The sequence below is a fragment of the Nestor notabilis genome, unplaced genomic scaffold (assembly GCF_000696875.1).
Source record: "Nestor notabilis isolate BGI_N333 unplaced genomic scaffold, ASM69687v1 scaffold5997, whole genome shotgun sequence".
Lineage (NCBI taxonomy): Eukaryota > Metazoa > Chordata > Aves > Psittaciformes > Psittacidae > Nestor > Nestor notabilis.
In genome coordinates this window covers 39188-54550 of record NW_009935966.1, presented here as the reverse complement: position 1 = coordinate 54550, position 15363 = coordinate 39188, and the positions used below count along the sequence as shown (strand labels likewise).

Here is a 15363-nt window from a genome sequence, read left to right as displayed (position 1 = left end):
GGACTGGGAGCAGGCACTAGCTGGGATGAAGAGTGCCAAGTGCATCGCCCCATTGATGGTCGGGGCTCCCCTCTGCCAGCCATGGGGATGTGCCTGCAAGGAACATCACCCACTTCAGCTTGCTGAAAACATCGGTGACCATCTGGTCCAGGACAGTGCTGAGGTTGAGGTGGTCCTGGAGGTAGATCCTCTCTGACATAGCATTGACCAGCTGGTCCCTGACTCCACTCTTCTGCACCACGGCTGGGCACAGGCTGTGCGCCATGTCCAGCGTTGCCTGCATGATCGCCTGGAGTTTGGGCAGGAAAGGGAAGGGTTCAGTATCTCTTCTATCAGGATTCATGTGGAGATGCCATGTCCCTTATCCTTGGGCTGAGGACAATGGTCATCCCATGCTGTTGGCAGCTCCCTGTGGGTTCCCACCTGGATCTCCCGGCCACAGGTCTGTGATGCCTCCTCCATGAGACACTCTAGCTTGTGCTGCAGCTTGCTGTTCTGGTATGGGGTGTTTCCTGCTTCATACAAGAGGGGAAGGATCTGCCATGGGAAGAGAGACAGTGTAGATCATCCCGTGGCACTTCACCCTTGCTTTCCATCCTTCCATGCACAGCCCATGGAAGAACATCACTTGCAATAACTGGGGATACCCAGTGACCTTCTGATTGGGTCAGGGTTGGGCATCCTGGCCCTTCATGGTCTCTGTGTCCCCCCAGCTAATCCCAACTACCCACTGACCTTCAGCCCCTGCACACAGCCATGCTGCTGCCCACATCAGAGGAGACCCTTTCTCATCCCTTTCACCACCTTTCCACCATCAGTACTGTCTCTTAAATCCTATCACCCCCATTGGATTATTTACCCAGTGGGGTGCCAAAAGAGTTGGGAAAAAAGAAAAGGAGGTAGTCTGAAGAGAAGTAGAGGAGGTAAAGGTGTGATGGGGAGAAAGAAGCAGGATCAGGAGGATCAAACCACGGCTGACAGCACCAGGAGCTGCCCAGCCAGTGCAGTGGCCTTCATCATGGGCATGATGGAGCATCCTCACCACTGGGCTGCGCCCAGCTGGGGTGGGATGAGTGTGCCCTAATGAGGGTCCCCTCGGGGATGTGAGGAGTGTTTCTCACCAGTGTGGGCATCTGTGGGTTTTGGGGTGTGCCAAAGCTGGAGCGCTCACCTCTCCCATAGAAGGTGCATGAGCAGGGTGTGGGGCTCTTGCTGAAGAGGGGCTGCACTTGTAACCCCCCCTTCCTAGGAGGGTGTATGCAACTGTGTGCCCCTGGGGGGAAGGGGATTATGGACATGTTGGGCCTTGTTCTAGAAGGGGACTCAGAAATTCACAGCTTGCACTTGGTGATGTACATCTGGGGCATTGAGCATCCTGGTGTTCCCTGACTGGTGGTTAATTATGTCATTAACTAATCAATATCCTGCTTCAATCCCACATGGAAGCCAGGTTTGCTGGGGGGTTTCCCTTGCAGCAGACTCACACTGACAGAGAGGTTGGCATTCCTGATGGCCTCCTCGGCGCACAGGATGTCCTCTTCCACCTCCCTGGCTGCACACGTACTGAGCATATCCACGTGCTTCTGCATGCTCAGACAGGTCTCATTCACCATCTGGAGTGTGGAGAGGCTGCGTCATGTTCTGGAGCAGCATTGCCAGTTCCCTCTCTTGCCATCACTTTCCCAGACAATGTAGTGATGGGTCAGTAGGGGCATGGGCAGGTTGCAGCCCCCCCCCGAGCATCCCTGCCTACTAACTGGAGATGCCATATGGCCCCATGCAAACCTGTTCAGAAGAGGTGGTGAGGATGCCCCGCTGCGGCCGCGAGGTGCGCACGGGCAGCGGGTGCCGGAGCTGGTTCCTCATCAGGCAGGACTGAAGCTGCAGCAGGGCAGGAGGCCATGAGCAGCTGGTGTCAGGTCACCCAGCCCTATGTCCCCCAGCCCGTGCCCCCCACCTTGTGCACTGCCTGTTCCGTCTTCTCAGGGTGGCTGCGGTACGCCTGTGCCACATCGCTCATTGGCAAGGGCATGCATTTGAGGGTGTAGTTCCTGTGAGAGGTGAACCTCGTGGAGCCATGGTGAGCCTCCATCAGTCTCATAGGGCTCATCCCCACTGTACATGTTCCCACACATATAGCACCCCACCCAACAGCAGCCCAGACATTATCCCATGGTCCAGCCCTGGAGATGGATCTGGAGAAGGTTTGCCGTCAGCAAGCCCCAACAGGGCAGCGGTGACTACCCTCCAGGCTCTCCACCCACCCATCTTTCTTCACACCTCTAGTGGACCTGCATGGCGAAATACCATACTTAATGGTGCACTCAGCAGGTGGACAACCTCTACCCATATTTCATGTACAGAGAGGAGGGGAGCATCACATCTCCACCAACAGCAGATTCCCCATGCTTGCTGAGGGCTGCCTTGTGTCCTAGGTTAGGATGCAGAGCCATGGGAGACCCTGAGGTGGGTAATGAAGACGACATCACCAAATGGGTGGCAGGTTGTTTTGCTGGCTGCAAGGCCCAAGCTGTGGACCAACTGCCTTGGGACCTGTATATTGTGTGATGCACTCACTGGTTCAGGGGGACAAGAGGCCCTATGGATGGCAACATCCTGGGTGCCATTGGCTCTTTTGTGTGGTGGTACAACCCAGGAGGACCAAATCGCTCCTTCCTTACCTCTCCAAAGCTTGAGCCACCTCCAGGAGCCCATGGGCAGTTGTGTTGTTCCTGTCCCAAACCACAGTCCTGCAAAGAGAAGGAGCTGAGTGAGCCCTGCCTGCGCTCACAGAGCCCCAAGGTGGGTGCCCACACATGGGTGCACCAGGAAGAGTGAGCCCAAGGCTGACTCCAGGCACCAGAAATCCTAGAAAAAAGGGGGTAAAAATCTGGACCTCAATGTGCAAAACCTAAACTTGGACTTCGGAAGGGGCTGTAAAGCTACCTGAGCTTTGTGTTGATCTGCAGGGCCTTGGCTAGCATCTTGGCCCCTGTGTCCCCCATGGCGTTGCCGCTGATGTCCAGAGCAGTGAGGCTGGTGTTACTGCCCAGGGCACTCAGCAGGACATTGGTTCCCAGCTTGAGGCGTGATTCGGCCACCGACAGGGACTGGAGAGGCTAAAAGAGGACAAGGAGGGGGAGAGGTGGCCAGGGCATGTCAGGACATGTCTCCCTTGCAGACACAGACACCCTTCTTGTCTGGCAGCCACTGTGGGCAACTGGAGCTGGATTTGGAGAGCCCATGTTACACTGAACCCCAAGAAAGAGGATAGTGACGGGTGCTGAGGCAACCCCCTGGATTTAGCTCAGATCCCTGGCAGGCAGCAAAGAGGAAAGAGGTTTTTTTGGGAAGCTGGGCCTGCAGCCAGGTTACACCAAGCATTTCCTCTGTTTCTTCAGCCAGACACAGGCTCCCGCTTTCCCAGATGAACAGGAACTGCTCTCGCTTCTCTGTCTGAGCATCTGCTTCAGACCCAGGAGAATAAGAGCAAAAGGATTTTAATGGCAGTGGGAGGGAGATAGGTTTGCTCTCAGTCTGTGCTGGGAGGGATCTGGATGGTACCTGGGGTACAAAGGCTACAGGATGGGGTGATTGAGGACAAGCTGGACTTACACAGTCATCCTCCTGGGTGAGCTGGACAATACGGTGCAGGACATCCAACAGCCCTTCCCTGTGGGATAGGCAAGGGAGAGTCAAGGCAGGGTTACACATGCATCTCACCGCATCCCCGCAGCCACAGGGGCAGCAGGCAGAGCTCCATCCTCCCTCCTGCTCATGCTCCTGAGGCTGTGACCTGTTCCTGTGGTCCCATGAGGACTGTGACAGGAGCAGGAGATGGTTCCCCCACTGCCCTAGACTCCCTGTCGGGTAGGAGCAGGCAGGATGGTGATCCCTGGCACTCCCAACCATCCCATGGGCAGAGAGAGTCAAGGTGGGTGCAGGGTGCCAGGATGGCTCCTGGCCCGCGTGCTGCAGATTTGTGCTTACTTGGATTTGATGTTGAAGTTTTTCCCCAGAGACACGTGCCTAATGGACTTGCTTCTGCCTATGGAGAGCACCAGCGTCACCATGTCGGGGTCAAAGCCTGTGAGACATGGGAGATGCTCACCAGGATGCTCCAAGCAGTTCACAAAGGTGGCAGCAAGGTAGTCCCTCATCAGGGACCTGCAGAGTCATCAAGACCCATATATGGGACTGTCCCTCCTGCACAGAGCTGCTCTACTGGGAAGGCAACAAACAAAAGCATATTTTGTCAAGGGCTGGTTTGAGATTCTGGGCACGAGAGTGAGCTGCCGGAGCATTGGTGGCCTGGACAGGTTTTCAAAGAACTCCAAACCTCAGCATTCCCAGAGGCATCTGGCTGTTGAGCTGCATAGTCTGCTTTAAGGTTTGGGGCCTTTCAGGTGAAATTAAGAGCTGGCAGAGATAATATTTGTGGTGATTAGGACTGCTCATCCATGGAGGCCAGGACAGGACAAGGTTATCAGCAGAGGCTGCAAACCCCTGCAGAGAGGTCAGAAGAGTTTCATAGAATCCCAGACTGGTTTGGGTTGGAAGGCACGTTAAAGCTCACCCAGTTCCAACCCCCTGCCACAGGCAGGGACACCTTCCACTAAACCAGGGCCACCACCACCACTGCCCACATGGGATGCAGCTCTAGAAAGTGATCAAAGAGGCCTGGCATGCAGGGAAGGACATCAGCAGAGGGAGAAGTGAACATGTGAGGACTGCCTGCCTTGGGGAAGGTTGGTTTTGGGAGCAAAAAGCCATAAAAGCCTGATGAGGTGGCAATTTCTCAGGCAGGAATCCTCTGCTGGCCACTGTGTGCCTTGACTCCCATGAGACACAGCCTGTAGTGCTGCAGCTTCTTCTGCTGAAGGATATTCGTGAGTGATAAGTGCAGTTGAATGCTGCATTAGCCAGTGCTGTCAAGAGGCAGTGAGCACAGCAGACCCTACCCATCTCCCTGGGGCCTCCTACAAGCTCACAAGGTGCCTCCAGCACTGAGCTGGTCCGTGGTGGCTGGACCTGCAGATGGAGGAGACTTTCTCCCAGGCAGGAAAGAAGCAACCTACCATTGTCAGACAAGTCCAGGTCACTGATGGAGCTGGTGACAGGGATGAGATCCTGGATGACTTGCGCCCCCACTGATCTCAGCTGTGGAGAAACAGCAAGATGTCAGTACAAGGGGAGGTGGAAGCCCTGTAAATGAGATTCTGCCATCGGGAAGGTCACCCCAGTCCCAGGGCGGAGGGGCATGGAGCTTCCCACACATGGAGCAACCTCCTTGAGCGCCATAATGAGACCCCCTGGCTGGGCTGGGCACCTGTGGGTGCTGACCCTCACCTCGCAGTTGCTGAGATCCAGGTGCAGGTCACTGATGTGGCTGTTGTCTGCCAGCCCTTGCAGTAGCACCCTGGAAAAGCCACCAAAGCCACACATCAGTGCGAGCAACAGGGGCACCAGCACCGGCGGTGGGAGCAGGTGCTGGAGAAGACAGCACAGAGTCATAGAATTAACCAGGTTGGAAAAGATCTTCAGGATCATAAGTCCAACTGTTCTGAAGCACTGCCAAGGCCGCTACTAAACCATGGCACTGAGGGCCTTGTCTACATGATTTGGGAACACTTCCAGGGATGGTGACTCCACCACTTCCCTGGGCAGCCTGTTTCAATGCCTGACCACCCTTTCAGGGAGAAATTGTTCCTAATCTCCAGTTTAAACCTCCCCTGGCATGTTGTTCCCAGAGCTCTGCCTTTCACTGCCCCATCCATCCTCTTCACCAGCCCTCTTAACATGCAAAGCCCTGAGCAAGCTCCACCCTCAAGACCATGCTCACCCCAAATCCATTCCCCTTGGTGGACTCACAGCCCCCCCTCACCTTACAGCATCTGCTGGCAGCTTGGTGCCCGCCAGGGAGACGTGCCTGAGGACGCAGGCCTGGCTGAAAAACTCCTTGATGCCAGGAGAGGTGGTTTTCACCCTCCTGAAAAGGATGTGCACAGCATGGCATCATCTGCCACCCAGCACCTGCCTGGGCACCACAGTCCCCTCCCCACCATCCCAGGGCCTTACTTGTGGGAATACACATTTTTGGAGAGATCCAGATAGACGAGGCTGGTGTGGCATCCACGGGCCAGGGCTCCGAAGACCTGCCGGGGTGGGCATGTGAGCTATGTTGAGGAGGAACCAGCCCCTCACGCAGCCCAAGGATGGTGTGGGGTGAGGTATCAGGGGTGCTAAAGGAGTCTGCCCCATGCTGGGGCTCCCCTCTTTTTTCTGCTGAGCCCCAAGACCCCCAACCTGCCCGTGGCAGCGGGCACAGAGTGGGAGATCATTGGGCTGCCCCACATACACCCTTGTATCCACAGCCCTGTGCCAAGCAGGATGGAGTGGTAGCACCCCCAACAGCACATGGGTTTGGGGAGGCATCACTGTTGGGACCCTCCCCATGGGTACTTACAGCATCCAAGGGGCAGTCCGTGCTGGCCAGGCTGAGGTGGGACAGTGAGTGGCACTGGCGAAGGAGGATCTGCAGGTTCTGTGGGCAGAGAGGGCTCAGTGGCTTTGGCCAGCACCCTGAACCCCCCCTCCAGCACCCTGCAGGCCATAAATCCCATCTCCAGCCTGCCCCCTCTCTCCTGCAGTGCACAGGGACAAATCCTGCAGGGGGATTCATCCAGCCCCACACTGCTCCCAGCCCCACACTGCTCACATCCTTGCTCCATCTCCCACTCTCCCGCAAGCAGATGCAGCAGGATGTCCCCAGTGCATCCCCTGCTGCTCCAGAGTGGGAAAAGAGGTGTTGCAAACATGAGTTCCCCATCCCTGGGGTTCTGCAAGGCAGGATGCAGACCCAGGAGACTGAAGCCATCCAAGCCATGCTGGGGACACAGCTCAGGTGGTGTCACCCCCATCGCAGCACTCACACTGGTATCGTCCCCAGCCAGGGAGCCAGGGTTTCCTGAGAGGTCCAAGTGCCGGAGGGAGGATCCAATGGCTTTGTTATCTGCGAGGGCCTTGCATAACATGCTCATCCCTGCTCAAGGAGAGGGGGAGAGATGGATGCCCACAGGTCCTCTGCAATGGGGAGAGCCATGGAGCAGAGGAAGGGGCACTTTCCTACAGCAGGACATCACATCCCTGAAGATGCCCTTTCCAGTGTGTCCCTGCAGCCCCTTCAGCCAGCCCTTTGGTGCCAGCTTCACCCCAAGTGCTGCCGTGCCCAGCCTTCCAGCAGCACACAGGCAGTGAGCGGATGCTGGGCGCTACCTTTAGCAGTGAGCATTGTCCTGGCCAAGTTGAGGCTCTGCAGACCCTTGGGACACTTCTCCACGTGCCGGCTGAAGGCAGCGATCCCTGATGAAAGAGCAGAGAGCCCTGAGGTGGTGTGTATCCCACCCTGAGCTACAGCCCCACGGCAGGGGGGAACTGCTGCTGGGATCCAGACTTGAACATCAGTTTTCATGGGGAGGTTTAGAATGGATATTACGAACAATTTCTCCCCCAAAGGGTGGTCAGGCATTGGAACAGGCTGCCCAGGGCAATAGTGGAGTCACTGTCCCTGGACGTGTTCACAATCCGTGTAGAAAAGGCCCTCAGTGCCATGGTTTAGTGGTGGCCTTGGCAATGCTGCCAAATGGTTGGACTTCGTGATCTTAAAGGTCTTTTCCAACCTGGCTGACTTTGTGATTCTAAGTTGGGTACCTCTGTCTTCCAGCTGGTTGCCAGCAAGGTTAATGGTGTGCAGGACAGAGTCGGGATGGTTGCTGAGTACTTGGGCCATCCTCTGTGCAAAGTCCCTGTGGGAAGAACGGTCACCCATCTGACCAAGGTACAGCCACCTCCAGGACACATGGCCACCAACCCTGCAGCCTTATGGGGATGTGACATCAGCTCCTGCCTCTGTGGCAGAACCATCTCTATCTGGCTCCTCTATATGAGGAGCCAGCAGGAGAAAGCAGAGCATCTCCAAGCGTGGGTGATGTCTGCTGGCCTCCAGGGTATCTGCTGCCAGGGAGCTCCATGCTGTGGAGGGCATGGGGCACCAGCAGCCCGTTGGCACAGAGGTCCAGGGACCTCTCTTCTCCATGCATGTGAGGGGACCACCACCAGGCTGCTGAGACCCTGCTCATCCACCCTGCAATGCCTTTGCTTACGCTTTCAACCCACTGTTCTCCAGCACCAGCTCCTCCAGCATCACGGATTTGCTGAGCATGTAGAGCAGCTGCTCCAAGATCTCCTGGTTCTGTCAAGGGGGGAAGAGAATCCCTGTGGAAACCTGGACTCCTCCAGTGTGCCCAGAGCGGCAGCGCTGGTACTCACCAGCCTGAAGTCCTTGCAGGAGAGCTTGGTGAACCACAGGTTGAAGGACAAAGCGGCCACACTCAGCGCCACATCTCTGGAGGGTGACAAGGACAAGGGAGTCAGGGACCAGGCTGGGACAAGTCTGGTCCCAAACAGGTGCCCCAAGACACCCAACCTCAGAAAGCCCAAATACAGTGTTCAACAGGGCAGGATTGGGGGTCCATGAGTTTAAAGCGACCCACAAACACAGCTCACCTTCCCCAGATTATTCCCTCAGGGAGAATAAAATGAACCAAATTATTTGCATGCCTCTGGTGTTTTTAATTCTGTGTAAAGAACAACACAGGTTTTGCTCGGGTGGAAAAAAGTTTCTTTTTGACTTCCTGGTCCAAAGAAACCTCTAAACCCATCTCCTTTTGGCCAACTGAACACAGATCCTGTTTCCCAAAATTCTCAGCTGAGAACTTCGACTCAAGCACAGCTGTTGCCTTCTCCCAGAACTGAGCCCTTGCTCCATCTTTCTTGGGATGGAGACATGGATGAGACAAGACCGGGCACCACCTGAGCTCATGGCTCTGTTATAAGATTATCTGTTATCTATTTTATTATAATTATAAAGCTGAATCATTATAAGATTGTAACAGATGTCTGGGGTGCTGGGGGAGAGCAGCACTGGCTGCTTTGCATATGGAAACTCCTGACAGCTACAGTGGTGAGAAGCTGCTGTGACGTTTGGGTTTCACCTCCACAAGCAGCTCATGGGCTTACTTAAGTGTTAAAAATGAACAGTGATGCAGCCCAGCCTCCTGGGACCATGGCCCCATGGCATGGGGTTCACCAAGTTTGGTGTGGGGGGGCATCAGCCTGCAGATGCTGCGGCCCTGGAGCGTGTAAAGTGAACAAAGTTTCTAGTGTGAGCGGAGGAGTGTGTTGGGCCACCCCTATTGTGGGTAGGAAGGATGAGGGCAAGCACTGGTGTGACATGGGCTCCATGGGCAGCATGGATGGGCACTCACCGGCTCTCCAGGTGGCTGAAGTCCAGCAGGTTGAACTCCCGGCAGTCCTGGCTGTGATAGATGTTGTCCACGTCCTGCTCAGATGGATGGACACATGGATCAGGCTCAGCACATGGCCCTGGGGAGGGCTTGGGTGCCCAGTGGCACTGGAAGGATCTGGGCCATTGGGTGCCCTACCCTAGGAAACCCTTCCCTAAAGCCTGAGCCTAACACCCCCTCCTTTCCCCCCCGCTATGGCTGGCAGGGCACACGTCACATATTGGTGGGATGGCTCGGTGGGTGCTGGACCACTCTGCAGGAACTGGCCAGCAGAAGGTAGAGCACCCTCAGGCTGGTGGGAATGAGGGTGTGAGGAGAGGAGGGCTGGAGTCAGAGTCCAGAGGAAGAGGAGGACCTGCCGTGGCTGGGTCCCAGAGGAGTTCTCCTCTGCTAGGGACACCCAGCAAGGCCACAGATTTCCAGGGGCTCTCCTTACGTGACAGCCTGGGAAACTTGATCCAAAGCATCTCATTCTCATCTGCACTTTGATTCTACCCCACTGAGGATCAGGGAACACTCAAGCCAGGCAAAACTGCAGTTCCCAGCTCTAGGGTGTCCCAGCCCCAGCAGCTCCATGAGGCTGCTGAATGGAGTAGAGGCACCCATGAGCATCCTGCTTCCCTGCCCACCAAGTGACACATGACCACTGGCTCTTCTCCATGGGACAGAGCAGCTTACCCACTGTATCTCCTCACGGAAAGCAAAACCATTGTAATCACACAGAGCAGCATAGGTCTCCGAGAACCCCCCTGCAGAAAGAAGGAAGTTTGGTGGCAAACCTTCCCATGGGAACATGGAGGAGACCCTTGGGAAGAGCAGGAAGCAGAAGAGGGATGTTGGGACCTCTCGCCTCCCTCCTCAAAGAGACTAGAGTGTCCTATGTGGTCTACTGCCAGCCCAAAAGCAATTCCACAACCCAGGGGGCTCTATCTTGCTTTGTTTGATCCATGTAGATACCAGGCAAAATGCATTGCTGTGATGACAATGGGGGTATCCTACTCCATACCAGGCTTCAGGAAAAGCCCCTGGCTCTGCAGCCATGCTATATGAAGTAGGTGGAAGCATCCACAGCTGCATGTCCCTCATGGGTGGACATCAAGCATCCTTGCCTCACAGCCACCCTGCTCCTCTCTGGGGAACTACCTCCCCCCAGTCCTGCTTCTGCCCCTGCCCCATGGATGGGCTGGTGGGGAGCAGACCCCACTAGCAGGGCTCCTTTTGACCTAAACTGAAGGACACCAAGCTGTGATGGTCCTCAGGGTGCTCCAACACTTGTGGTCCTGCATGGGGAGGTGCTGGAGGCTCACCACAGGGCGCAGGGCTGCTCTTCAGCATCTCCTCCAGTGAGTCCGTGATCCACTGGATTCTCTCATACAGCTTGGGTGGGTAGTTCTTGAGCAGTGTCCTGGGGAAGGACCAAAGGAGTGTGTGATGGTGGGCTGGGAGAAAAGCATCCTCACCACTTTATGCTTAGCTACAGTCCTTGTGTGTAGAGTGGCCAGAAACATCCTTCCCGATGCGATCGGGGAGTGGGGTCTGGCCTCCATCATGTTGGGTTTCTCCTATTAAAAGGGACTAGTGTGAACATATCAACAGGCTGAGAAAGTTGGGGCTGTTCAGCCTGGAGAAGAGAAGCTGTGTGGAGACCTCATAGCAGCCTTCCAATATCTGAAGGGACCCTATAAGTGTGCTGGAGAGGGACTCTTTATCAGGAACTGTAGTGATAGGACAAGGGGTGATGGGTTCAAACTTAAACAGGGAAGTTCAGGTTAGATATAAGGAAGAAGTTCTTTACTGTGAGGGTGGTGAGGCACTGGAACAGCAGTGGTAGATGCTCCATCCCTGGCAGTGTTCAAGGCCGGGCTGGATGGGCCTTGGGTGACATGGTCTAGTGTGAGGTGTCCCTGCTCATGGCAGGGGGTTAGAACTGGGTGATCTTAAGGTTCTCTCCAACCCAAACCATTCTGTGATTCTATGATCCCCTACCTGGGGCTTTTCTGAGCAAAGAGGTTGCTCTGGCACCTGCACAGCTACCCCTGAGGAGCAGAAGACCCTTACCCAGGAGATGAGTCTGGAAAGACCTTCTTAAGAGACATTGTGACGTGGATGACAACTTGCTCCAAATCATCAGAGGACATGAACTGGAAGGCATGAGACGCTGCATCTGTTTCTATGACAACCTACGGGGTGCAAAGGGTGGGAAATGCCCAAGTGAACTGGCAGCACACAGTGTCCCCAAGCCCCCAGACATAGTGGTGACAGCTGCCAGATCCTCACTGCAGACAACCAGGAGCTGCTTACAAACCCCACCTGAGCACTGTGAGCACAGGGGAGGCTGAGAGCACCAAGAATTTAAGACAAAATACATTAAAGAGATCAAAAAGTGCTGGAATAAGGCAGAAACCTCTCCAGAACTCAAGCTAAGCTAACACAGCAGCAGCCCAAGACAGCAGGGTAAGAACAGTCTTGACTCTGCCTCAGCTGGAGGATGGAGGTTTCCTCCTTGAATTTATCTAATTAGGTTTTGAGGCTCTTTTAGTTCCTACCAGGAAAAAAATCCCATGGCAACATGCTCCCTGATTTAATTACAGGCTGATTGAGGCGTGGGAGCGGGATGACAGTTATCTGCTGGCAACATTGGAGGATGGAGCTTCCACTGCTGCCCAGTGCTCTGCCTGTAGGGTAACAACTCCTGGGCTCTTGATAGTCCAGCCAGCTGCCTCACCCCATCCACCCTGGGCTCTCACCCCCAGCACCCCTCACTCTCTACCCAGCTTCCCTTTATTTTTCCCCTGGAGCTCAGCCACGCAGCAGAAACCCTGTTTGGAGGCTGGGGACACAGGCACTGTTGATGCTTTAATGAGACAGACAAGAGGTTGAGGAGGACCATGACTCTTTTTTGGCCAACACATCCAAGCCAGGGCATCCCATTCCTCTCCTCCGCAATTCCCACATGCCACTTCTGCCCTCTGCTCACGCCTCCTCCTAAGAGGATTATTGGGGTTTAAAACACCCTCCTGCTAAATTTGGCTTTGCCTCGGTAAGCCAGCAGCTGCTTGTCACCTTGTCCCTGCTGAGCCAAGGTGCCACAGCCACGCACTGTCTGCTGGAGGGGAACAGGCATCCATGCTCACCCCAGCAGCCATGGGTGCCTCCCTGCACCTCCAGCCGCTAGATAATAACCTGGGCAAGGCCATAAGTGGATTTCTTTAGGGGTGTCTCAGAGATAAATACCCTGTGGAGTTCTCACAGGTCATCACTGGTGACCCTTGATGCACAATGGGGGAACAGGACACCCCCAGGCACCGTGGTGGGCTCCAGGTCAGGGTTTGCCATGGCAGGTGGTGGGTCCCCAGTGGGGTTTGTCCCAGCAATTGGTGCCACTCACCAAGCTGGGCTCTCGCACAGTCATCTCCCTCACTTCTAGGAAGCTGAAGCTGCTGTGAACCTGTGGGTGAGAGGAGCAGGATCGGCTCCAGCACTGATGGAGAAGGGGGACCCAATGGTGCCCCACAGCTCCCATCCTTCCCCATACCCTGAGGAGTGCCCAGCTATGCCCTTGTAGCCTTTACCCACCCTCCTCCCCTTCACCCCATCCTCATCCTCATCCAGGGGGCTTCCCAGACCTGGTGGCCTGGGTGCCCCATGGGTGCCCCAAGCAAATCCCTCCTGGAAGCCACCCATTGCTTACCCTCACTGGCAGTGTCATTGGCAGCACATAGGCTCGCCAGGGCGTCAGCACCTAAGCAGGGGACATCAGTGTGACATTAGTGTGACAACAGGTAGTGGTGACACAGGAGCCACCCCTGTTCCCTGCTGCAGCCATGGAACAGCTGCCTGGGGAAACTGGGAAAGGAGGAGCCGGGCCAGACTTTGCACGTACCAAGATGTAGTTGTCGTACTTGGATTTCACCTGCAGCTGGATGCTCATCATCAGAAGGACCTCCTTTGTCCCCAGGAAGGTGGTGATGCCCTCTAAGAAGATCAATGTCCACATGAAGTGATGGGACACCCCTGCTCTGCTCCCACCAGCCCTGCTGTCCCTGTGGACACCATCCCCTGCACCCCCACCTCAATCAGCCCCTCTCCATCCACAACTGATGATCAGACTGTAGTTGCTCCTCTCTCAGCTAAGCCACATTCCACACTGGGTTTGGGTCTTGTTAGCCGCTCAGGTGATAAACCCACCTCCCCATCATCTTCTGCAGCCATGACCAAGCACAAGGATTTGGGGTCACTGGTTTATGTTCACGTGCTGCCCTGCTCACAGGGAGCTGGTGCTTAGCAACAGGAGGATCCTGGTTTCTCTTCCTTCCTTCCCCAATATATCACAGAGCAGCAACTCTGCACCCAAGTGCTTCCTCCTCACAGTGTACCCAGGGATTTATTCCACATTTCCATCTTTTGGAGATGTGACCTGCACGGGTAGTTGTGGTACCAACCTCCCTATGTCTACAAACCAGTCACTATGGACCAGTGGGAGCATCACACCCTACCTCTCCTCATTCCCACCTCAGAGAAATGGCACCAGAACCACAACTGCCCATCACCATCCAATGCAAACCAGGTTTTCACAATGACACCGAGCCCTGCATCCAGTGGCTTGAGCCACACATCCTAGGAACCCACTATGTCGGAGCTGGGACATGGGGATGCAGCAACATGGCTCCTTTCCACCCCTTGTTGGAGTTGATGAGGCTGCTGGACCCCAAGAGATTTTGTTTTTTCAATCAAAGGAGAGAACGCCAGAAGCAGGGTTATTTCACACCTCCCCTGTGCTGCTGGGGAACTGAGGCTGTGCCTCCCCAGGGAGCTGCACCGACAAGTACAACAGTTTGAGCCATGCAGAGCCATGTCCTTGAGGAGCCAGGGATGCTTATCTAGGGATGCTTCTGGCCAAAGCACCATCCTCAACACTTGAGCTCTGGGGACAACAGCAGCCTCGTGCCCTGCTTGGACCCCCCTGAACCACTGTTGGTGATGATGAGAACCCGAAAGTATCTCTGCCACCCTCAGCACAGCAAACTAGGGCTGAGGAGGCCCCGCACTGTGCTGCCCATCTCCATGGTGCCCCAGCAACAATGATGCTTTACCTTGGATCTCAGCAGGGATGGCTCTGTGGGATGTGGCCATGGCTGGGTTGGGGTGTGGGTGATGCAGGGCTCCAGGCAGCATCCCTGGGCGCCACGGGGAAGGCGCCTGCTGGGAGGAAGCGCAGAGGTGCCTCCTCCCCTTCCTGGTGCTCGCTCGGTGCCTCTTCCTGCCCCGTCAGATGAGATTTGCCGCCTGAGCAAAGAAGCAAAGCGAAAGCGATGGTGCCCACAGCCACCAGCATTGCTGCCCAGCCCTTCTCCTCAGTCTTAGCTTCACCCGAGGGAGCAGGACACCCCACCGCTGCCTCCCAGCCAGGAGACCAGCATCTCCCCATGGCACCACCCTTCAACAGTTGCAGGTCTATGGCCTACTCCTGTCCTGCAGCCCCCAGAGGTGGTTCTGCCTGAAGCGTGGAAAGGGTATGAGAAGAGCAGCTCTACCCATCCCAGCCCAGCCCTGCCATCTCGCACCAGGCATCTACAATGGGAGACCAACCCTGGCAGTGTCCAAGGCCAGGCTGAACAGGGCTTGGAACAACCTGGTCTAGTGAAAGGTGACCCTGCCCATGGCAGGAGGTCAGAGCTGGATGAGCTTTAAGGTCCTTTCCAGTCTGGGATTCTATGATGGGGATGGGTGCTGGTGCCCACTGCAGGCAGGGCTTCTCCACATGCCTCAAGTGTCATGTCAAAATGACAAAGCCGCTGCTCCAAAGCAAGGGCAAGAGGCAAAGACTTGGTGGCTTCCTTGGAGTGTGCACATCAACCACTCTACCGCCACTCTGGACCAGGCAAAAGCTCCAGGATGGAGCAGAAAGCTGTTCTGTGCACCATGCAGGACTTCACTGGACCTAGTATTTCTCTGCCCTACCAGAGACTCAGGAAGGTGCTGGGGGGCCAGCAGAGCT

General features: G+C 55.6%; 1 protein-coding gene across 1 annotated transcript in view; it reads right to left on the bottom strand.

Moving 5' to 3' along the window:
* Window positions 1–14498, bottom strand: part of RLTPR (RGD motif, leucine rich repeats, tropomodulin domain and proline-rich containing) — a gene marked incomplete at its 3' end in the record, with an annotated part of 15778 nt that extends 1280 nt beyond the window's left edge. The window contains exons 1-27 of the mRNA XM_010018093.1: window positions 14459–14498; window positions 13249–13340; window positions 13057–13107; window positions 12754–12813; window positions 11424–11545; window positions 10673–10770; window positions 10044–10114; window positions 9327–9400; window positions 8329–8404; window positions 8163–8251; window positions 7711–7805; window positions 7276–7362; window positions 6933–7042; window positions 6467–6544; window positions 6079–6155; window positions 5885–5989; window positions 5350–5419; window positions 5079–5160; window positions 3991–4087; window positions 3616–3673; window positions 2947–3119; window positions 2682–2750; window positions 1958–2051; window positions 1786–1881; window positions 1485–1613; window positions 424–537; window positions 114–289 (exon numbers count right to left, since the gene is read on the bottom strand). Of these exons, the coding sequence (XP_010016395.1) occupies window positions 114–289; window positions 424–537; window positions 1485–1613; window positions 1786–1881; window positions 1958–2051; window positions 2682–2750; window positions 2947–3119; window positions 3616–3673; window positions 3991–4087; window positions 5079–5160; window positions 5350–5419; window positions 5885–5989; window positions 6079–6155; window positions 6467–6544; window positions 6933–7042; window positions 7276–7362; window positions 7711–7805; window positions 8163–8251; window positions 8329–8404; window positions 9327–9400; window positions 10044–10114; window positions 10673–10770; window positions 11424–11545; window positions 12754–12813; window positions 13057–13107; window positions 13249–13340; window positions 14459–14498 (2483 nt within the window). The remainder of the gene's footprint in view (window positions 1–113; window positions 290–423; window positions 538–1484; window positions 1614–1785; window positions 1882–1957; window positions 2052–2681; window positions 2751–2946; window positions 3120–3615; window positions 3674–3990; window positions 4088–5078; window positions 5161–5349; window positions 5420–5884; window positions 5990–6078; window positions 6156–6466; window positions 6545–6932; window positions 7043–7275; window positions 7363–7710; window positions 7806–8162; window positions 8252–8328; window positions 8405–9326; window positions 9401–10043; window positions 10115–10672; window positions 10771–11423; window positions 11546–12753; window positions 12814–13056; window positions 13108–13248; window positions 13341–14458) is intronic.
* Window positions 14499–15363: the final 865 nt, after the last annotated feature.